The sequence below is a fragment of the Ascaphus truei genome, chromosome 6, assembly GCF_040206685.1.
Source record: "Ascaphus truei isolate aAscTru1 chromosome 6, aAscTru1.hap1, whole genome shotgun sequence".
NCBI lineage: Eukaryota > Metazoa > Chordata > Amphibia > Anura > Ascaphidae > Ascaphus > Ascaphus truei.
The window spans coordinates 60769528-60794086 of NC_134488.1; the positions used below are offsets into that span (position 1 = coordinate 60769528).

The 24559-nt window shown below is 49.6% G+C and overlaps 1 protein-coding gene across 2 annotated transcripts in view; it reads left to right on the plus strand.

The window, feature by feature from the left end:
• Window positions 1–6834: 6834 nt before the first annotated feature.
• Window positions 6835–24559, plus strand: part of VAV1 (vav guanine nucleotide exchange factor 1) — a 118899-nt gene continuing 101174 nt past the window's right edge. Inside the window, exon 1 of one of the 2 annotated variants that reach the window (XM_075604444.1) lies at window positions 6835–7338. In XM_075604444.1, the coding sequence (XP_075460559.1) occupies window positions 7135–7338 (204 nt within the window). In that variant the 5' untranslated portion in view covers window positions 6835–7134. The remainder of the gene's footprint in view (window positions 7339–24559) is intronic. The other variant, XM_075604443.1, reaches the window with a different exon arrangement.

Consider the following 24559-nt stretch of genomic DNA (forward strand, 5'->3'; position numbering starts at 1 on the left):
CTGTGCGCTGTAACCCAGCCCCCTGTGCGCTGTAACCCAGCCCCCTGTGCGCTGTAACCCAGCCCCCTGTGCGCTGTAACCCAGCCCCCTGTGCACTGTAACCCAGCCCCCTGTGCCCTGTAACCCTGCAACTCTGCCCCCTGTGCCCTGTAACCCTGCAACTCTGCCCCATGTGCACTGTAACCCAGCCCCCTGTGCGCTGTAACCCTGCCCCCTGTGCACTGTAACCCAGCCCCTTGTGCACTGTAACTAGCCCCCTGTAACACAGTCCCCTGTAACCCTGCAACTCTGCCCCCTGTGCGCTGAAACCCTGCCCTCCGTGCACTGTAACCCTGCCCCCTGTGTGCTGTATCCTGCCCCCTGTACACTGTAACCCTGCCCCCTGTGCGCTGTATTCTGCCCCCTGTGCACTGTAACCCAGCCCCTTGTGCACTGTAACCAGCCCCCTGTAACACAGTCCCCTGTGCCCTGTAACCCTGCAACTCTGCCCCCTGTGCGCTGAAACCCTGCCCCCCGTGCACTGTAACCCTGCCCCCTGTGCGCTGTATCCTGCCCCCTGTACACTGTAACCCTGCCCCCTGTGCACTGTAACCCAGCCCCCTGTAACACAGCCCCCTATAACCCTGCAACTCTGCCCCATGTGCGCTGTACCCCTGCCCCATGTGCGCTGTACCCCTGCCCCCTGTGCGCTGTACCCCTGCCCCCTGTGCGCTGTATCCTGCCCCCTGTGCGCTGTACCCTGCCCCCTGTGCGCTGTACCCCTGCCCCCTGTAACGCTGCCCACTGTGCTCTGTAACGCTTCCCCCTGTGCGCTGTAATCATGCCCCCTGTAACCCTGCCACCTGTGGGCTGTAATCCTGCCCCCTGTAACCCTGCCCCCTGTGCGCTGTAACCCAGCCCCCTGTGCGCTGTAACCCTGCCCCCTGTGCGCTGTAACCCTGCCCCCTGTGCGCTGTAACCCAGCCCCCTGTGCGCTGTAACCCTGCCCCCTGTGCGCTGTAACCCTGCCACCTGTGCGCTGTAACCCTGCCCCCTGTGCGCTGTAACCCTGCCCCCTGTGCGCTGTAACCCTGCCCCCTGTGCATTGTAACCCTGCCCCTTGTAATTCTGCCCCCTGTGCGCTGTAACCCTGCCCCCTGTGCGCTGTAACCCTGCCCCCTGCGCGCTGTAACCCAGCCCCCTCGTGCACTGTAATCCTGCCCCCTGTGCGCTGTAACCCTGCCTAGGGTGACTAGAGTTACAAAAGTAAAGCCGTGACACATTAAAAAAATATTTATAAAACAAATGACATCAACTGCGCTTTGTCTCCATTATGTCTCTCCGCCCCTCTCACACACAGCCTATTCTCTCCCCCCCATCCTCGTTCCACCCTTCCCATTCTGTCTCTCTCCCCATTCTGTCTCTCTCCCCCATTCTCTGTCTCTCTCCCATTCTCTGTGTCTCTCTTTCCCCAGTCTGTGTGTGTGTGTCTCTCTCTCTCTTTCCCCTATTCTGTGTGTCTCTCTCCCCATTCTCTGTGTCTCTCTCCCCATTCTCAGTGTCTCTCTCCCCATTCTCTGTGTCTCTCTCCCTATTCTCTGTGTGTGTCTCTCCCCCCCATTCTGTGTGTGTCTCTCTCTCCCCCATTCTGTGTGTGTGTGTCTCTCTCCAATTCTCTGTGCCTCTCTCTCCCCCCCATGCTGTGTCTCTCTCTCCCCCATGCTCTGTCTCTCTCCCTCCCTGCCCCCATGCTGTGTGTCTCTCTCCCCATGCTGTGGGTGTGTCTCTCTCCCCATGCTGTGTGTGTGCTCTCTCTCCCCATGTGTGTCTCTCTCTCTCCCCATGCTTTGTGTGTGTCTCTCTATCCCCATGCTGTGTGTGTCTCTCTCTCCCCATGCTGTGTGTGTCTCTCTCTCCCCATGCTGTGTGTGTCTCTCTCTCCCCATGCTGTGTGTACCTCTCTCTCCTCATTCTGTGTGTCTCTCTGCCTCCCCATGCTCTCTCTCTCTCTCTCTCTCTCTCTCTCTCTCTCTCTCTCTCTCTCTCTCTCCATGCTGTGTGTGTCTCTCTCTCCCCCTCATGCTGTTTGTCTCTCTCTCTCTCCCCATCCTGTGTGTGTCTCTCTCTCTCTCTCCCCATGCTGTGTGTCTCTCTCTCCCCCCAAGCTGTGTGTCTCTATCTCACCATGCTGTCTCTCTCTCTAACTCTCTCCCCATGCTGTGTCTCTCTCTCCCCATGCTGTGTCTCTCTCTCTTCCCATACTGTGTCTCCCTCTCTCTCCCCCATGCTGTGTGTCTCTCTCTCTCCCCATGCTGTGTGTGTCTCTCTCACCATGCTGTGTGTCTCTCCCCATGCCGTGGGTGCGTGTCTCTCCCCATTCTGTATGTGTCTCTCTCTCCCCATGCTGTGTGTGTCTCTCTCTCCATGCCCCCATGCTGTGTGTCTCTCTCCCCATGCTGTGGGTGTCTCTCTCTCTCTCCCATGCTGTCTCTCTCTCTCTCTCTCCCCATGCTGTGTGTGTCTCTCTCTCCCCATGTTGTGTGTGTGTCTCTCTCTCTCCCCATGCTGTGTATCTTTCTCTCGCCATGCTGTGTGTGTGTGTCTATCTCTCTCTCTCCCCATGCTGTGTGTGTCTCTTTCCCAATGCTGTGTGTGTGTCTCTCTCTCTCTCCCCATGCTGTGTGTGTGTGTGTGTGTGTGTGTGTGTGTCTCTCTCTCTCTCCCCATGCTGTGTGTGTCTCTCTCTCTCCCCATGCTGTATGTGTCTCTCTCACCATGCTGAGTGTGTCTCTCTCCCCCCATGCTGTGTGTGTCTCTCTCCTTATGCTGTGTGTGCATCTCTCTCCCCATGCGGTGTGTCTCTCTCCCCATGCTGTGTGTGTGTCTCTTCCCATGCTGTGTGTGTGTCTCTCTCCCCATGCTGTGTGTGTGTGTCTCTCTCCCCATGCTGTGTCTCTCTCGCCACGCTGTGTGTGTCTCTCTCGCCATGCTGTGTGTGTCTCTCTCCCCATGCTCGGTGTCTCTCTCTACCCATGCTTTGTGTGTCTCTCTCCCCATGCTTTGTGTGTCTCTCTCCTCATGCGGTGTCTCTCTCTCTCACCCCCCCCCCCCATGCGGTGTGTGTGTCTCTCCCCATGCTGTGTGTGTCTCTCTCCCCATGCTGTGTGTCTCTCCCCATGCTGTGTGTGTGTCTCTCTCTCTCCCCATGCTGTGTGTCTCTCTCTCTCTCTCTCCATGCTGTATGTGTGTCTCTGTAACTCCCCATGCTGTGTCTCTCTCCCCATGCTGTGTGTGTGTCTCTCTCTCCCCCCATAATGTGTGTGTGTGTCTGTCTCTCCCTATGCTGTGTGTGTGTGTATCTCTATCTCTCTCTCTCCCAATGATGTGTGTGTGTCTCACTCTCCCCATGCTGTGTGTGTGTGTCTCTCTCTCCCCATGCTGTGTGTCTCTCTACCCATGCTGTCTGTGGCTCTCTGCCCATGTGCTGTGTGTCTCTCTCCCCCCATGCTGCGTGTGTCTCTCTCCCCCCATGCTGTGTCTCTCTCTCCCCATGCTGTGTGTGTATCTCTCTCTCCTCTGCTGTGTGTCTCTCTCCTCTCCCCCCCCCCCATTCTGTGTTTCTGTCTCCCTATAGTGTGTGTGTCTATAGCATAGCCTCCCGGCCGCTATGTCTTTTTCCTGGACCTTTCCAGTGTAAGTCCTGTTAGGTGCAGGCAGTGGAGGGGTTAATTCCTTCTTTTAGGCCTTGTGTGCTTTTGCAGCCTTGGATAAGCAGTGGTATCCAAGGGCGGGCCTAGCGACAACAAGAAAGGGTCAGCCTGAGGGATGAGTACTGATTGGATCACACACAGGGTGTGATGACCTATCAGTATTCAACCTGCTCTGTTAAGGGGCAGGGTTACAAACACCCACCCAAAGGCTATAAGTACTGGCACTTTTCTAAATTCTGGGGCTCTCTTGCTTTGTATCTCCTCCCTCTGGGAGTGAGCAACATCTACCCTCCATCTCAGTAGGAGATGTGAGGAGGAGTCCATCAGGCTTGGTCTGGGCCTCAAGCCCTAGTCAGTGCCTGTGAGTAAGGGAAGATGCGGGAAGGATGCATCAGTTCTGTTTATGTCATCTGCATGCAATAAAGACTCAGTTGTACCAGAACCACTGTGATTCACAGTCTTGTTGCTGGAAGAAGAAAAGGTGTCAGTATGGGCCATCCCTGCTATCACAGAGGATCCATGCTGACTGGAGGCGTTGCACCAATCAAGAACTAAGGTAACCTGTGAACCTGTCCTGTTTCTCCCCACAACATCGAGGAGCACTCAGCCCTCCTGTTCACCAACAGGTACAGCACAACACCTAGGAAGTAGCCAGCTAAGAAGCAGACCCCACCATATCACTTAGAGTGGGGGTAAAAGGGCTACATGTCCATTCTGGACCAAACCTGTAACATGGTTTGGGGGAGGGGGAGAAGCCATCTTGAGCCCTGGCAGCAGACACCAGAAGTTCTCACTGCTGGGGCTCCGCTGACACTAACCCCGCCCCCACTCTCTGCAGCTCAGACCCGGCCTCCGCTCTGTTCCTGCTCTCCTCCCTGCCAGCATTCTTGCTCTCTGCTGCCCTCCTCTGCTGGTCAAAACCGGGACAGCCACAAAAAACGGGACATTTTAAAGAATGTCAGGCAGCCGGGACAGACATTAAAAAAACGGGACTGTCCCGCATAAACCGGGACATCTGGTCACCCTAAACCTGCCCCCTGTGCTCTGTAACCCTGCCCCCTGTGCGCTGTACACACCAAGAGATGCATACACTTTATTACACACTGTATCTACTGGTGTGTGTATCTGTTGGGGTGTGTGTGTGTGGTTTGTACCTTTGTGTGTGTGTGTATCTGTTGGTGTGTGAGAGGTTGAAGAAGATGCGCCTTCATCCCGGCAAGGGTGAGTAACATTTATTTATTTAGGGCTTCCATTGATTCCCAATGTTGCTATCTTTTCCCCTGTTGAGGGCTTGGGTAGCCACGATCCCAATCAATGGATTCAATCGCTAGTGTTTGATTACTGTACAGTATGTTTATTGTATGTGTACAGTATTTTATTTAATATATATTTGTTATGCTTTTGAACGGGCTAAGGCAGGGGTGCGCAAACTGAGATTTTCTTGGGGGGGGGGCGAGGGCGGTTGCAGAGGCCCCGCGCTCTTCCCCAAGGCATTTAATTTAATGCCGGGGGATCGCGTGAGGCCTCTACAACTCACGGGATTCAGAAGCGTGGTGGCGCGTCGCCATGGCAATGCGACTTTAAATGACGCCGCGGGGTCATGGCGTGACGTCACATGACGCCGGAAAACAAGGTTGGGGGGGGCGTGAGCACCAGGGGGAGCAGGCGGTAGGGCGCAGCACCAATAGTTTTCACACCCCTGGGCTAAGGCACTATTAGCCCGATTTGGCCAATAGGGCTACTGCCCATTACTGTGTGTGTGTGTGTGTGTTTGTGTGGAGGGGGGGGGGGCATGTGAAGCGGCTACTGTTCCCCCCCGCGGAGGTCTATATCTCCGTAAGCGGGGGTTCCCCAGAGCTGAAATTAATGGGGATCAGCTCCGGAGATCCCGTGCTTCAATCCTTTAGAATAAAAATAATTTAAATGTCCTATCCTACCAGTTGGTGACATAGATGACCGAATATGGTTCTCCAGTGTTCTCCATCGTGACGTAAACACCCATACTTGGGCATCTACATCATCAGGGGGCAGGACAGACTGTAAGGGGCAGGAGTCTGTAAGAACTGCCCAGGGGAGACACGGGGAGAGTTTATCTCTGGGACTCCTCTGCACAGCTATTTCAGACTGTCTGGCACGGGACGATTTACGCTGCTTTAATCCTCCAGGACTGCAAAATGTACTGGATTTAGTTATGGATACTAGGAAACAGCGTTCCTAGTGCACCGTGCTCAGCTGTAGGGAGTCTCTAGGCATCCAATTGGTATACAGTATACCCTCTAAATGAGGAGAACAGGTCAACACCACTCTCTGCAAATGTATATGTGAACAGTGTCTCTATTCATATCTCCTAAGATGTGGGGAAAACTGTGCTTTGTTGGTGAGAGTCAGTAACAAATCTCTGACCTCCCAGTATACAGTATATAACTTTCCCCTGGAGAGAAGACACAAAATATATGACTCCCAAAGCGTAATGAGCTAATGGGGGTACTCACAGTGGAGAGTTATCTTGTGCGGTGAATCCCACGGCGTGCATCACGTTGAAACAGGCAAACAACAGGATATCCTCACGGAAGAAAACGGAGCACAGCAATGCAGCAATGAGGGGCTAGATACCGGTATAAAAGTCCTTTATTCCATGTTAGACATCATGGCATGGGATAGGTTAAAAATCTCGAACGCGTTTCAGGCCGTCGCCCTTTGTCAACGAGAATGATGACAAAGGGCGACGGCCTGAAACGCGTTCGAGATTTTTAACCTATCCCATGCCATGATGTCTAACATGGAATAAAGGACTTTTATACCGGTATCTAGCCCCCTCATTGCTGCATTGCTGTGCTCCGTTTTCTTCCGTGAGGATATCCTGTTGTTTGTACTGGATTTAGGGCCACGAATTTCGACGTGTTGGTCAGTGGTGACAGGGACAATAAGTCTTGCTGCATCTGTACACTAGCACACACATATGCACTCACACTCACCTCTACATCGGTGCACACACTCAAGTACACGTCCGCATACGCTCACACAGACTGACGTGCACACGTGCACACATTCACGCATACCAGCACATACGCCCACACGCACATATACATCAGTGGACACACACTCATGCATACCCACGCACACACACATGCACACGCACGCACAGTGTGCGACAGTCACAGAAGAGGAAGCCACTGACTTTCTTCCTCATTTGACGAAGGAGGGGTGTCTGCGGGGAGCTCCCTGCCTGGGCTCTTTATGTCTTTGCGACTGCTCAGTCTGTTCATGGCCCTAAGCTATCTGTCTGCTGGTGACCCCTCTGCTCAGTGAATACTCTTCCCCTAGCCCTGCTCCATCTATCTGCTCTGTATCCCCTTTGCGGAGAGCCTTCTCTTTTCGGTGGCCTTTGTCTCTCTGCTCAGCGCCCCACGTCTCTCTGCTTTATACCCCCTTCTAACTTATTGTGATGGAGTTGTGGAAGCAGAGTGCCCGCTGGCTGATCCAGTGCCGGGTGCTGTCCCCGAATCACCGTGTGACTCTGGACACCGCTCAGGTGTGTGACCTGGCACAGTCACTACGGGACGGTGTCTTGCTCTGCCAGCTGCTCAACAACCTGATGCCACACGCTGTCAACCTGCGCGAGATCAACGTCCGTCCCCAGATGTCACAGGTATGTCACTGAGCATGCAGCCAAGTGAGGGAGGGCGAGGGCATGGTGTGCAGAGAACTGGTCTTTGCAGTGGGTGACATCAGTTTAAGCTCTTTGTGACTCAGGTCTCAAGCTCCAAAATAAGATTGTGAGCTCTTTGGGAGACAATATACACAATCGATATCAGAATACACACCGCAACACATTATCACAATATACTTAGGGATCAATATACATAGCACCACAATAAACAATACCAACAGCACCACTATATACACAATATCAGAATATACTCATGTCCACAGTATACAGAGCATCACTATATATACACACACACAGCACCACAATAAATAAAATATAACAGTAAATTCATGGCCACAATAGACACAATACACACCACATAACCACTATTAGCACAATACCACAATATACACAGCACCACAATCTAAAGAATTCACATAGCATTACAATCTACACAGCATCACACTATCATCATGTATTCAGGGCCACAATATACACAGCACCACTATACAGTATATACACAATCTACACAATGTCACAATATACACAGCTCCACAACCCCACAATACACAGTATCACAATATACACAATACACATGCACTTTCATAGGGTACACGGGGAATACATAGTATAATCACAGGTGTAGCAGCCTTAATAATCTGGTTGCCACAGTCGCTCGCAGTCACGAAACCGAGATGGTCATAGCGTGGAAGTATTACCACGGCGGGGGGGTCCAATCAAGAAGCATGAACCCCCCCGCAGCACGATCACCGCAGTCACAGACCCCAACGTCGCAAATTATTATTTTTCGTCCGTGGTGCTGGGGACACTAAGGGGCCTATTCCAGCTTTTTGAGCACTTCCCAAACGATTTGGTAAGTTTGCTATTAAGAAAGCTTCAATAAATTGCCAAACTCGTTGGGGGACTGCATTTTCCCGAGTGGTCTCGCTCCTGCTCGAACACACCGAGCGGGAGCTGGAAAAGGCGAAATAGCGCCATTTTGATAAGATCATGCTATTCTAGTAGCCGCGATAATTTCATCAGGGCTCTGTAATAGCGAGCTTATCACAGATCTCATCTCGGGGTGGCGACATGGGATTTGAGAGTAAGACTTAGGGCCTCATGCAGTAAGTGGCGAAAAGGCACTTCTCGCCCGTTTCCCGCCAAAAATGCCTACTCCTATTCAGTAAGGGGCGAGAAAGTGGCGAGAATCAAAAAAAACGCCAGTTGTGTTGGCGGGTTTTTTTTTCCGCCAGTGGTGAGGCGAGAAGGCACTTTTCGCCTAAAATAGACACATTTTCCGCCACGCTGTATTCTAGTAGTGGCGAGTAGCTTTGCGCCGCTATTCGCCACTCTAGAATGGCGTTTTTATGCCGAATCAGCCACGCCAAAAAAAGATGGCTAGTTGATGGTGAGAGGCTGCTGATGAGCGGCGGATCGGCACTTAGAAAAATTTCTGGCCTTTTTCCTGGCTGGGATTGATGCCGGTGGTCTCCGGAGCTGATACCATTAATACCAGCACCGGACCCCCCCCGGCATGCATCCGAGGCAGGAAAAATGCATTTAAAGGCCACTTCATTACCTTAGCGGCTAACCGCTAAGGCAATGAAGGGGTTAACCCACCGTGCCAGGTTTATTGTGGGTAGCGGGGGTGGGTGAAGGGGGTATTTGGCCCTTGGTGGTGGTTTAGGGCTTGCGGGGGGGTTGCGGGTGCGCTTAACCCCTTCACGACCGTAGCGGTTAATACCGCTACGGTCATGAAGGGGTTAAAGCCTCCCGCTATCCACCCGCAAGCCCTAAACAAACCACCGTTGGGGCTAATACCCACTTCACCCAACACCGCTACCCACAATAAAAATAAAACACACACAACAGCCCCACACTAAATAAATATATATATATATATATTACCCCAACAACACCTATACCCCCCTAATATACAGTATAGTAATGGGCACAATTACTATTATCCACAAATGGATAATAGTGAATGTTCCAATTTAAAATACATAAACAACAATAAATACATTAAATACATATAGCACTCACCCATGTCCGGCTGCCACGATGAAGGCCATCCTCATCTTCATCCTGCTAATGCCCCATCCGCTTCTGCAAAACAGAAACAAGAATAAAAACATCCAATGTAATGTCCCCTAACCCCTTAATCACCATAGCGGTTATTAACCGCTACAGTCATTAAGGGGTTAACCCACCCTCTCGGGAGTACTACATTCCCTCCCACACTAACCCCCCACCCCGTGAGGCCTAACCACCCTCACCCACTACCCACAAGGGAGGCCTACCACATACCCTTGGGGCCAATACCCCCTCCCCCCACCCCAACACATACAGTACAATAATGTGCCAAAGAACTATTATCCAGATAGGGATAATACATTATTTGGCCATTATTAAACACATTAACTAGCATAGTAAAATAAAGAAAATTCTACTGACCTCATCAATAAGAAGGCCCCGTCGCCAGCATCATCCTTGTCGTCCGTTGCCAAAATAATTTATAGCCAATACATTGCAATGACATTCACATATCAATGAACCCCTTAATCACCTTATCGGGTACTAACCGCAAAGGTAATTAAGGGGTTAAGCCATCATGGCCACATACCCACCCTTCACACATTCCTTTGTACAGTGGCTTCATAATGAAAAAAATAAAATAAAAATAAAAGTAACAATATATATATATATATACACACACATGATGATCCAATATACAAATAAATGTCTCAGGGTTAACAAAAACATGCTTAAATAAAAATACCACTTCTCCATAACATCCACAATGAAATACAATGCTATTTCCTAAACAAATCAAATGTAATCATCCAATCTAAAGCATCAAATGCCATCAAAAGCCTCAAATTCCACTCTAAACATTGCATTTACATTGTATACATGATGCATAATATTTAAGCTACATGTAGACGCTGCAAATCAATGTTAACAATACAATATTCCAAAGAAAATAACATAACATCAAAATAAGTATCCTATGTAATCCAAGAAAGTCACCATCAATCAATTTGCATACATTAATTACATCCCAAAACAATTAAAATAGCATCAATACCAATTACACAATTAACTATAGCAACCGTTAAAGAGAACAAGTTACCATAATACAAAATAGGACAACAAAAAATACAATATACAAAAGCAAGCATCACCATGACCTAAAGTACAGCATACAAGCCCAAAAATTACATCTATCTAATTATCAAATACATTGAACACACATTTATGCATAGCAGCATAGCCACAATCATTTCAATTAATGCAAAGCAAGCTTTTAAAACACAATCATTTCTTACCCTGCATGTATATATCTCTCTAGACATACATACATAAATACATAGTGGCAAGAAATGATGTACCCAAAAAAAACCAACACATGTAAAAAACAAAAAAAAACAAGTTACATAAAATAAATTTCTTTTGTTCACTTACCATTACTTGACCCACTCACCGACTCCCGTTGAACAGCGTACTCGCGAACCAATCCACGAACAGGAACCCATAAAATAATAAACATTAAAATAATAAAACAAAACAATCCACGGGTCTTCTACTTGTAATCCATCTTCATCTGTATTCTTCTTTTTTTCAGCTGCGGCTCTGTTCCGGGGTCTTTTTCCCGTCTGCTGCCACGCCCTTGTCTTCTTCTTCTTCGGGAGGTCCTTCCTCCTCCGCGCCTGGCTTCAAAATGAGGCGACAAAGGCTTTTAAAGGCCTATGACGTCACATTTTCATCATGGTTCTCATGGCCCTGATTGGGCCGTGAAAAGCATGTGCTTTTGCCGATGAAAAAAAAAATGATGACGTCACTTAAAGGCAATGAAAGCACAGCCAATCAGAATGGCTTTGCTTCAATTGCATTTAAGATGACGTCATTAAAAGAAACATGGCCGGCCTCACATGGTACGGCAGCCAATCAGAGCCTGGGAAGTCTATCCCTACTCTGATTGGCTCTAGTACCATGTGACAGGCTTTCAGTGACATCATATCCGTTCTCCCCCAAGCCTCTGCCACATGGTCTACTAGAGCCTATCAGAGTTGGGATGGAGTTCCCACGCTCTGATTGGCTGCCGTACCATGTGAGGCCGGCCATGTTTATTTTAATGACGTCCTCTTAAAGGCAATTGAAGCAAAGCCATTCTGATTGGCTGTGCTTTCATTGCCTTTAAGTGACGTCATCATTTTTTTTTTATCGGCAAAAGCACATGCTTTTCACGGCCCAATGAGGGCCGTGAGAACCATGACGAAAATGTGACCTCATAGGCCTTTAAAAGCCTTCATTTTGAAGCCAGGCGCGGAGGAGGAAGGACCTCCCGAAGAAGAAGAAGACAAGGGCGTGGCAGCAGACGGGAAGAAGACCCCGGAACAGAGCCGCAGCTGAAAAAAAGAAGAATACAGATGAAGATGGATTACAAGTAGAAGACCCGTGGATTGTTTTGTTTTATTATTTTAATGTTTATTATTTTATGGGTTCCTGTTCGTGGATTGGTTCGCGAGTACGCTGTTCAACGGGAGTCGGTGAGTGGGTCAAGTAATGGTAAGTGAACAAAAGAAATGTATTTTATGTAACTTGTTTTTTTTTTGTTTTTTACATGTGTTGGTTTATTTGGGGTAAATCATTTCTTGCCACTATGTATTTATGTATGTATGTCTAGAGAGATATATACATGCAGGGTAAGAAATGATTGTGTTTTAAAAGCTTGCTTTGCATTAATTGAAATGATATTGGCTATGCTGCTATGCATAGATGTGTGTTCAATGTATTTGATAATTAGATAGATGTAATTTTTGGGCTTGTATGCTGTACTTTAGGTCATGGTGATGCTTGCTTTTGTATATTGTATTTTTTGTTGTCCTATTTTGTATTATGGTAACTTGTTCTCTTTAACGGTTGCTATAGTTAATTGTGTAATTGGTATTGATGCTATTTTAATTGTTTTGGGGTGTAATTAATGGTATGCAAATTGATTGATGGTGACTTTCTTGGATTACATAGGATACTTATTTTGATGTCATGTTATTTTCTTTGGAATATTGTATTGTTAACATTGATTTGCAGCGTCTACATGTAGCTTAAATATTATGCATCATGTATACAATGTAAATGCAATGTTTAGAGTGGAATTTGAGGCTTTTGATGGCATTTGATGCTTTAGATTGGATGATTACATTTGATTTGTTTAGGAAATAGCATTGTATTTCATTGTGGATGTTATGGAGAAGTGGTATTTTTATTTAAGCATGTTTTTGTTAACCCTGAGACATTTATTTGTATATTGGATCATCATGTGTGTGTATATATATATATATTGTTACTTTTATTTTAATTTTATTTTTTTGCATGATGAAGCCACTGTACAAAGGAATGTGTGAAGGGTGGGTATGTGGCCATGATGGCTTAACCTCTTAATTACCTTTGCGGTTAGTACCCGATAAGGTGATTAAGGGGTTCATTGATATGTGAATGTCATTGCAATGTATTGGCTATGTATTCTTTTGGCAACGGACGACAAGGATGATGCTGGCGACGGGGCCTTCTTATTGATGAGGTCAGTAGAATTTTCTTTATTTTACTATGCTAGTTAATGTGTTTAATAATGGCCAAATAATGTATTATCCCTATCTGGATAATAGTTCTTTGGCACCTTATTGTACTGAATGTGTTGGGGTGGGGGGAGGGGGTATTGGCCCCAAGGGTATGTGGTAGGCCTCCCTTGTGGGTAGTGGGTGAGGGTGGTTAGGCCTCACGGGGTGGGGGGTTAGTGTGGGAGGGTATGTAGTACTCTCGAGTGGTGGGTGAGGGTGGGTTAACCCCTTAATGACTGTAGCGGTTAATAACCGCTATGGTGATTAAGGGGTTAGGGGACATTACATTGGATGTTTTTATTCTTGTGTCTGTTTTGCAGAAGCGGATGGGGCATTAGCAGGATGAAGATGATGATGGCCTTCATCGTGGCAGCCGGACATGGGTTAGTGCTATATGTATGTAACGGATTTTCTGGCCTGACTGACCCACCCAATCTCACATTGGCCCCTGTGGTCTAACCAGTCCCCATTACATGGTCGTGTCTGGTGGTGCACCTGTTGGCAACAGGACTCCTGAGTCTCCCGCATGATGTTGTGTGGGGATTGCCAACCCAGACAGGCATCTGAGGTAGTGTGCGTGAGTCCTACCTATATCCAGTGCAGCGCCTCCACCTCATCAGGATCTCTGCGTCCGCAAGGAGATGGTTCTGATGAGGAACTCCTCCTTGGTGGTGCCTTCCGCTGGAGAGTAACTTCACACTCACACAGTGGGGTTGTCTTTGAACAGGGCATCTTTATTGTTGCTTGGTGGTATGGGCCAGCTGCCCCTCACAGCTAGCAGTCTAGCCGCTCATCTCTCTGCTGCACTCCATTAGGAAGGTTCTTTCTCCTCTAATAGAGTTGCTCTCCACCTCTCCCCTTAGGGAGATTCACCAGCTTGTCTCTCTGCTTTGAGCTGCACAGACTCACAGCCATTGCATCAGAGACTGCAACACTGTTGCAGACCTCCACATGACTCTCCTGAACAGAGTCAGAACACCAACTGAACTGAACTGCTAACTTTAGGAAGTGCTGTGTCTTATATCACCTCTAGGAAACAGACACCCTCTGTGTCACTAAGGGTGGACACAAAGCATGTTGTCACTTCCTTTGGGACATATGACACCTCACCAGGGTTTGAGGGCAAACCTCCATGATTGTTGCTGGCAATCCTGCATACTTACCAGGTTTACTGCCAGCATGAGAAAGAGATATGTACACCAATTTTACACATGGCTACATGTATTTAATGTATTTATTGTTGTTTATGTATTTTAAATGGACAACTACACTATTATTCATTTGTGGATAATAGTAATGTTGCCCATTACTGTATTGTATGTTGTATATTGCAATGTTTATTGGGGGCAATTGTCCCCAATAAACATACTATTATGCGTTAACCCCTTCATTGCCTTAGCGGCTATCCGCTATGGTATTGAAGCAGCATTTATGTATTTTTAATAATATTGTGCGGGAGCAGGGGGGTCCCCTGAGCTGAACCGCATTGATTTGTGGCTCATAGACCCCCTGCTTCCCGAGTTACAGGCCCCGGTTTGTGGCATCGGTTACAGTGTCGACGCCATCTTTATTGCGGGCACGTAGCGTATGGGACGCTATAAACATGGCGGCGACACTGCCCACCCGATCACACATACCGGGGCCTGTAACTCGGGAAGCAGGGTGTCCCTGGTCCACAAAGCAATGCGGTTCAGCTCAGGGGACCCCCTGCTCACTGTACAGTATTATTAAAAATATATTCATGCTGCTTCGTTACCATAGCAGATAGCCGCAAAGGTAAGGAATGATTGTGTATTGATATGTGTGTTTTATTCATAGTGTAGATGTGCAGAGGGTCTCCGGAGCTGAACCGCTTTGGTTTTAGGTCCGGGGACCCTCTGCTTCCCGAGATACAGGCCCCTTTATGGGGTGCCGGTATCCCTCTGCTTTGTTTACATTCCGCGGTCACGTGATCGGGACCTTTAAATGCAGAGGGATACCGGCACCTCATAAAGGGGCCTGTATCTCTGGAAGCAGGGGGTCCCCGGACCTGAAACCAATGCGGTTCAGCTCCGGAGACCCCCTGCACATGTACACTATGAATAAAAATGGTTTATAAAATAATTTATAATGTGCCGATGTTTGCGCAGAGAGCGGCGGATCTCTCTCTGCTGCAGACATATCTCGGCAGGGGACGGCTTCTCGGCAGCTTCTCGCCAGGCAGCCGTCTCGCCACCGGTTACTAGCCATTTTATCAAATGGTGGTGGCGCATTCATTCGCCAGGGATTCGGCACTTACAGCATACAGCGAGTTTAACACGCCAAAAACATGGCTAGTTCCAAAATTGGCTAATGGTTTTTTTTCGCTGCTTACTGCATAGACCCCTTAAAAAAAAAATTTTTATTGCATCGGATTGAAGCCAGGAGTCTTCGGAGGTGATACACATTAACACCAGCTACGGGGACACCAGGCTTCAAATGCTGCAATAAAAATACATTTACAGGAAGCATCATTACCTTAGCAGCTAACGGCTAAGGCAATGAGGGGGTAAAATAATAGTGCCCGGTTTATTGTGGGTAGCGGAAGTGGGTGAAGGTGATATTAGGCCCGCGGTGGGTGTTTAGGCCTTGTGGGAGAGGAGCGGGAGGAGTTATCCCCCTCATTACTATCACTATGGTAATGAAGGGGTTAACTGCTACCCACCTGGTAGGCATAAACACCCACCGCAGCCACAAACCACCTTCACCCACCCCCGCTACCCACAATAAACATCAAAACACAATGCACCCATTTATTGCCAGTGTGGGTACCTGTGCCCTCAATGGGAGCAAAGATGCCCCAATGGCAATGAATGGGCACCCCCTCTACTCCCAACAACCGCCCCCCTCCCCCACACACACACACACCATACAGTACAGTAATGGGCAAAATTACCATTGTCCAGATTTGGATAATAGCTCATTTGTCCATTAAAACTAAAACATTAGCCAGCATAAAGTAAATAAAAGTTCTACTTACCCCTGCCAAGATGAAAGCCGTCCTCATCACCGTCCTCTGTCGGCAGCAACAGTACAATAAAAACAAACTAATGGCAACAAACCCATTAATCACCTTAGCTCTTAGTAACCGCTATAGTAATTAAGGGGATAACCCCCCTCCCCCACTACCCAGCTGGGAGGCCTAACCACCCTCCACATTGCTCATATATATACACATACTTACACATACATACACACACACACACACACACACACATTATATGGGCATGATGTACCACTGTGCCAATCAATGGGTACAGGGTGGGGGTAATTGCCCTGGGGAGGGTGGTTAGACCTCCTGGGAGGGTAGCGGGAAGGGGGGTAAATCCCATAATTACTATAGCCATTACTAAGCGCTAAGGTGATTAAGGGGTTTGTAACAGGGACTTGTCAATGTTGAGAAAAACTGTCTCTAAATCCAGCAGTGGGCTGGTTAATTGCACAGGCACCCATCCAGACCCCATCTGTCTGATTAAGGCTGTGTTAGAAAAAGCCCGATCTGAGAAACAGGAAGAATATTTCCTTAGCCCACAACTAGGGCTGACCAGAGGGACAAATGTCTTGAGCTGCAGAAGGACTGTATGCTGATAGCAAGACAAGGGGACCAGACCTCTCTCTATACCTGGACACAGACATTGCCATAGCACACAAGGGTGCTGAGCTAGGAGAGCAGAGAGGCCTTCCCCTGCAGCTACAACAAACAGATAAGAGACTTTCTTTTGGACTGTTGTATTGCGCCTATATGTATGTATATACATTATGTTTGGGGTGGTAACTAGCTTAGCTACCCACCCAGTTAGAAAGTGACGGAGTAAAGGTGTAGATATTCTCCAAAGCGGAGCAGGCCTTCATTTTGTTTATTTTGAATGTTTTTGTCGTGTTAAAGGAACAGGCGCAATAAAGTCTCATTTTAGTTTCACCTGAAAACGGTCTCCATTGCATACCTCTGCACACATCTCTTACAGGGTTAGTGGCCATTAGTTTGTTTTTTTATTGTACTGTTGATGCCCATGGATGACATGGACGTTGAGGACGGTGATGAGGACGGCCTTCATCCTGGCAGGGATAAGTGCAACTTTTTATTTTCATTATACTGGCTGGCTAATGTTTTATTTTTAATTGGCAAATTAGCTATTATCCAGATTTGGATAATAGTAATTTTGCCCATTATTGTACTGTATGTGTTGAGGGGGGCTGTTGGGGATAGAGAAGGTGGGTAGTAGGGTTGTTGTATTTTAATGTTTCTTGGGGGTAGAGGGATTGGGTGAAAGGGTGGTTTCCCCAAGGATGGGTGGATAGGCCTCTCGGGTGGGTAGCGGGAGTGGTTAACCCCTGCATTACCATAGAGTTTCCCACTGCTATGGTAGTGAAGGGGTTACTCCTCCCGCAACCTTCCCGGCAGCCCTAAACCTCCCACCCGGGGGCAACTATCCCCTTCATCCACTCCCTCTGCCCCAAGATAACGGGTACTCATATTTAACTCCTTCATTGCCTTAGCGGCCTGTTGCTAAGGTAATGAAGCTGTTTTTATTTACATTTTAGTACTAGTGTGCGGGAGCAGGGGTCTCCGGAGATGAACCACATTAATTTCAGGCCCGTGGACCCCCTGCTTCCCGAGTTACAGACCCCGGTATGGGGTGCTGGTACTCCAATGCAATGTTTAAATCTCCTGCGTCACGTGACCGGGACATTCAAATGCATAGGAGAGGGCCTGTAACTCGGGAAGCAGGGGGTCCCCGAGGCTAAAATCAATGCGTTTCTGCTCCGGAGACCCCCGGCTACAGGACACAAGTATTAAAGTTTAAATAAAAGCAATGTGATCGCCTGAGAGAGTTGTGCAGGGAGATGCAGCTCTCTGTGTAGCTCTTACAGACTGCGGCCAGATTGTACAATGGAGAACTTTGAGAGAGGCTGAGATCACATCGCTGCTGTCCCGAGCGGTATTGGCATTTTCCTACCTCACGGTTGGAGATTGCTTCAGATGCTTTCTTAATACCGTGATAACACAAATGACAAACCATTCAGTGGGAACATGCCAAACCGTCCCAGATGGCAGCAAAGATATCAAACCTACTAGAATAGGCCCTTAAGGCCGCGCTTTTTGTGCAGGCGACTGATGACATCACCAGTCGCCAAAGTTATAATCAGGTTTGGAGACGTCGCTGCTACAAGGGGAGTGACGTCAGCAAGGGAGAAGGCAGAGGGGCTATGTGATTGGCTTATAGGCAGTCACATGGGGAGACCGTCTCTGAAAAATCAAACTCTAGTGACTACAAGGATTTTGGTAGCGCCGTCGCGTCCACTATAAGCGCACGCGATGGCATCAATGCAATTGTTTTGAAGCGACGTCGCATCACCGTCGCCGGCACTATAAGGGCAGCCTTGGGCTGCGCTTATAGTGCTGGCAAAAGCGACATTGCAACAAAACAAATGCATTGCCGCCGTTGCATGCACTTATAGTAAGCGCGACGTGATGGCGCGACGGAATAGTCGCGATCGCTGGAAGTCATCTCTATTTGATTTTCCAGCGACCGTCGCGTCGCTGGCACTATAAGCGTAGCCTTAGTCTTGCTACATCCGTATGTCACCAGTACAGCACTGCAGGGGCTGAAAGCCTCTGACTGGGAGCAACATTGTATATGCCTCTGAGATGCCACTTCTGGTGACCAATGTGATGTGACAGATCCACTAGAGAATCAGTCACCCCACAACTAGGCTTCCTGAACCCCAACCTTATCAGCTATTGGCCAGAAATCTCTAAGCTCCAATGGCAGAGTTGGCATGTCTGCATTCGCGAGAGAAATTTTGCAGGCCCCAGTGCACTGCTTTGCCCGGGGGCCTATAATGCTGTTAAGACGGCCCTGCAACCACCCTGTTGAAGGAACAACGCAATGACACGCGGGTTTCTCTGAATGTAGGCTTTTTATTTCGCCTCAAAAAATTGTGGAACAAAAAGAGAGCTGATCTTCAGCATATAAAAGGTTAACAAAAACATAAGTCACAGATAAGGGCTTTTTCCAGCAAGGGCAAGACACGTCCAGGATACATAAGAGCAAAAGTTCAAATACAAACAGACCTTATTGCAGGCTTGTCTCGCTTCAGAGCTCCAGTGTTACTACTTGGTCCAGAGCACTGAGAGCTACAGACTTGAGACATTCTAAGGCCTCGGCCATGTTCCCTGCTGGCGTGCTGAGGCACGCTGAGGCGCAGGGAAAGGGGGTGCTTTCCCTGGCCTTGCGGTTGCTTACCGCACGCACTGTCAGCAGCCGTCAGGGGGCGGGCCGGGGGCGGGCGCGTCACTGGCCGGGGGCGGGCGCGTCACTGGCCGGGGGCGGGCCAGTGACGTCACGGAGCTGGTTCGCCCTCATTGGGCAAATCGCTCACGTGACCGGCCTGTCGCGCCGGCAAGCGGGGGAATTTAAAATTCCCCTAAGACCTACGCTTCCGCAAGCGCGCGGAAGCGCAGGTGAGCCCCTACTAAAGCCGCTCTAATTGCGGCTGTAAGGGATCAGTGCTGAGCGGGAGCGCGCGTCAGCACGCTTCCGCCAGCAAGCGCTAAACATGGCCAAGGCCTAAGGCTGCGCTTATAGTGCCAGCGACGGCGATGTGACGGCCGGCTGCGGTTGCTGTAAAAATCAAATTGAGATGACTTTCAGGGATCACGACTAAGTCGTCATGTCGCGCTTACTATAAGCGCACGCGATGGCGGCAATGCATTTGTTTTGACGCAACGTCGCGTCGCTGTCGTCGACACTATAAGAGCAGCCTAAAGCTACGGCCCCACTGTCTGCGCTGCGTGCACGCTTGCCAGGCTGGCGGCGCGTGCAGCCAAGTTCCCTGGTCTGCAGTGAGCTCCCTCCGGCAGCCTCTTCCGCTATACACCGATCACACGCACACCCGCTCACTTGCACCCTAACCCTCTGCGCCTGGGGCAGCTGCCCCGCTTGCCCTCCCCCCCCCCCCCCCGCCCCCCGGCCATCTCCTAGCTCTGCTTCTGGTCTCTAGCATCGCTTTATCGGTGCAAGCAATAGGAGGGAAGAAGTGCTACCTTTGATAGCGAACTAGTTGTTTAAAAGAGTGCAAGCTTTCAGGACCACAAATGTCCCTTCTCCCTACAGAAATGTTGGATATTAAAGGCAGAGAATGGTGGTTAGCCACATTGGTCCTTTCTTCCATGTTGTCTACCACCTTTATTTTACCACATGGCTATTAAAGGTATCACTTGTACCTTGCTTCTGTTTGTCTATTCTACTGGCTAACACAGCACCATCCTATATTTGTTTATCTGTGCAGTGAGTCTCAGCTCCTAGTTCCCCATGCAGTGAGTGTCAGCTCCTAGTTCCCCATGCAGTGAGTCTCAGCTCCTAGTTCCCCATGCAGTGAGTGTCAGCTCCTAGTTCCCCATGCAGTGAGTCTCAGCTCCTAGTTCCCCATGCAGTGAGTGTCAGCTCCTAGTTCCCCATGCAGTGAGTGTCAGCTCCTAGTTCCCCATGCAGTGAGTGTCAGCTCCTAGTTCCCCATGCAGTGAGTGTCAGCTCCTAGTTCCCCATGCAGTGAGTGTCAGCTCCTAGTTCCCCATGCAGTGAGTGTCAGCTCCTAGTTCCCCATGCAGTGAGTGTCAGCTCCTAGTTCCCCATGCAGTGAGTCTCAGCTTCAACTTCCTTCATGCAGTGAAAGTTAGCTCCAAGTTTCTCCATGCAGTGAGTGTCAGTCAGCTACTGGCTTTCTCATGCATTGAGTGCCAACTCCTAGCTTCTCAATGCCAATGCATAGGAGTTCCTTATGTAACACATATATCCCTCCCCCCACCCTGATCTCATCTAGGGACCTTTGTGGGAGAACTACACATATTAACACGTGTGGTGCGTTATCTGTCAGGTTCACAGGAGTATACAGAAACAAAGATAAAAACCGGGCGCTTCTTAAACTATAGTGAAAAAATATTTTGTCTATATAATATAAGTGACAGTGATGTGTGATTTTCAATTTATATCACAAAATATGATAAGTGACCTCCACCAATATAAAGTGAATGATAATAGTGATGTGAAATACAAAAATGAAAAGCAGCTCTACACCCTTTTAACGGACTGTCCAGGTCCAGATAGGTCTTTTGTAGGTTTCCAATTTGAGCGGAGCGCTGTGTGTCTCGTGAACATGGAAGAAAGAATATATATAATAGTGCAGATGGTATAACAAATGAAGCCTCAGAATATATAAAGTCTCTGCAATGGTTGTACTCACAAATGACAATGTCAATAATAAAAGGGTCTCTGATACGTTTATTATTGACATTGTCATTTGTGAGTACAACCATTGCAGAGACTTTATATATTCTGAGGCTTCATTTGTTATACCATCTGCACTATTATATATATTCTTTCTTCCATGTTCACGAGACACACAGCGCTCCGCTCAAATTGGAAACCTACAAAAGGTTCACAGGAGGCCTGAACCTCCGCTGATGAGAACCTGGGGTGTATCCTGGAACGATCTTCACAATAACAGCGCCTCCACCTGTGCAGGTTTCTAAGTGTAGAATAACCCCTGACACAAGACCCACATACAGTAACCACATACACCAGAGTATATATAAAACAGTTTACTATATGCAGATAGGTATACCAACAATAACATCACCAACAATAGTGTCACCCCTGTAACACTGGCCTCACTGGGCCGTAACCCCACACCATATATCAAGAGTCCCAAGTGCCCCCCCTCCCACCCAAGTGTGATACAGCGCTGCCCACTAAGATGAGATGAGGTTGGTGCACTTGGTGACTTGACTGTACCTGCTGGGTGTGTCCACACCCGGGCACGCAGATGCTCTGTACTTGGGATCCCTTTCCTGAAGGATGATCCCACGTCGCGTCCGCCTCTGTGATGGATGGCTCCCGAATGGAGTGATCCACCACGGAACAGTCTCTGCCTCTGCTACCACAGAGGATGATCCACCTTCACAGAAATGGCCAGGATATAACGCTTCCTGGCTGTGACACTCACTTAAGCTGCTCTACAGGACTCTGTCCCTATCCTAGGAGCATCCCTGTAGCAGCCACAAGCTGAGGGTGAGTAGGGCCTAGCTGGGGCCTAGGGGAGATCTCTGGCCTAGTGTAGAGGCTACTTGCCTCCCTGCACATATACACCCTCCCCTCTCTGTGTCCCAGCTCCTACTGACTCTTCCTGTCCTGAACGCGCCAAATGTATCTCTCCTCAGGGGAAGCTGTAAGCCCTATTGGCTCCCTGGCGTCAGGTGGTATCTCTGCCCCTATGTCTCCTGGGGCTTGTAGCCCCTGGCAGACCTCTTTTGTATTGGGGCCGCGTATGAGATCCTTACTGCGCATGTGCGATAATGTAATGGCCGCCGCTAGCCCTACCTGCGCATGCGCGACCCTAGGGAGCCCTGCACTAAGTATAATGGCCGCCGCGACTCCAAACACGTACCACTCATGCGCAAACCTCGTGCCAATCGCAACATGGTCGCCGGATAGCCTCTGCGCATGCGCGAGCCTCCACGCATGCATGGACAGGAAAAACATGGCGTGCCCTGCCTCTGACGCCGCCGGGAGCCCCCGGCGACACACTAGCCCCCACAGAATCTCCCCGGCACAGCACGGGAGTCCCTGCAACAGAACACATTTAGGGGGACCCTGCTACACTTATGTATACTCCTAGTTTCCCCATACAGTTATTGTCAGCCCAGAGTTTCCCCATGCAGTGAGTGTCAGCCCCTAATTGCTCCATGCAGTGTCATCTTCCTGCTGCATGCTTCTAGTTTCCCCATTCAGTGTCAGCATCTAGTTTCTCCATGCAGTGAGTGTCAGAGCCTAGCAGCCCCATGCAGTGAGTGTCAGCGCCTAGCAGCCCCATACAGTGAGTGTCAGCGCCTAGCAGCCCCATACAGTGAGTGTCAGCGCCTAGCAGACCCATACAGTGAGTGTCAGCGCCTAGCAGCCCCATACAGTGAGTGTCAGCGCCTAGCAGACACATACAGTGAGTGTCAGCGCCTAGCTGCCCCATACAGTGAGTGTCAGCGCCTAGCAGACCCATACAGTGAGTGCCAGCGCCTAGCAGCCCCATACAGTGAGTGCCAGCGCCTAGCTGCCCCATACAGTGAGTGTCAGCGCCTAGCAGCCCCATACAGTGAGTGTCAGCGCCTAGCAGACCCATACAGTGAGTGTCAGCACCTAGCAGCCCCATACAGTGAGTGTCAGCGCCTAGCAGACCCATACAGTGAGTGCCAGCGCCTAGCAGCCCCATACAGTGAGTGCCAGCGCCTAGCTGCCCCATACAGTGAGTGTCAGCGCCTAGCAGCCCCATACAGTGAGTGTCAGCGCCTAGCTGCCCCATACAGTGAGTGTCAGCGCCTAGCAGACCCATACAGTGAGTGTCAGCGCCTACCAGACCCATACAGTGAGTGTCAGCGCCTAGCAGCCCCATACAGTGAGTGTCAGCGCCTAGCAGACGCATACAGCGAGTGTCAGCGCCTAGCTGCCCCATATAGTGAGTGTCAGCGCCTAGCAGACCCATACAGTGAGTGTCAGCGCCTAGCAGCCCCATACAGTGAGTGTCAGCGCCTAGCAGCCCCATACAGTGAGTGTCAGCGCCTAGCAGCCCCATACAGTGAGTGTCAGCGCCTAGCAGCCCCATACAGTGAGTGTCAGCGCCTAGCAGACACATACAGTGAGTGTCAGCACCTAGCAGCCCCATACAGTGAGTGTCAGCGCCTAGCAGACCCATACAGTGAGTGTCAGCACCTAGCAGACCCATACAGTGAGTGTCAGCGCCTAGCAGCCCCATACAGTGAGTGTCAGCGCCTAGCTGCCACATACAGTGAGTGTCAGTGCCTAGCAGCCCCATACAGCGAGTGTCAGCGCCTAGCTGCCCCATACAGTGAGTGTCAGCGCCTAGCAGACCCATACAGTGAGTGTCAGCGCCTAGCAGCCCCATACAGTGAGTGTCAGCGCCTAGCTGCCCCATACAGTGAGTGTCAGCACCTACCAGACCCATACAGTGAGTGTCAGCACCTAGCAGCCCCATACAGTGAGTGTCAGCGCCTAGCTGCCCCATACAGTGAGTGTCAGCGCCTAGCAGACCCATACAGTGAGTGTCAGCGCCTAGCTGCCCCATACAGTGAGTGTCAGCGCCTAGCTGCCCCATACAGTGAGTGTCAGCGCCTAGCTGCCCCATACAGTGAGTGTCAGCGCCTAGCAGACGCATACAGCGAGTGTCAGCGCCTAGCAGCCCCATACAGTGAGTGTCAGCGCCTAGCAGACGCATACAGCGAGTGTCAGCGCCTAGCAGCCCCATACAGTGAGTGTCAGCGCCTAGCAGACGCATACAGCGAGTGTCAGCGCCTAGCAGACGCATACAGCGAGTGTCAGCGCCTAGCAGCCCCATACAGTGAGTGTCAGCGCCTAGCAGACGCATACAGCGAGTGTCAGCGCCTAGCAGCCCCATACAGTGAGTGTCAGCGCCTAGCAGCCCCATACAGTGAGTGTCAGCGCCTACCATACCCATACAGTGAGTGTCAGCGCCTAGCAGCCCCATACAGTGAGTGTCAGCGCCTAGCAGCC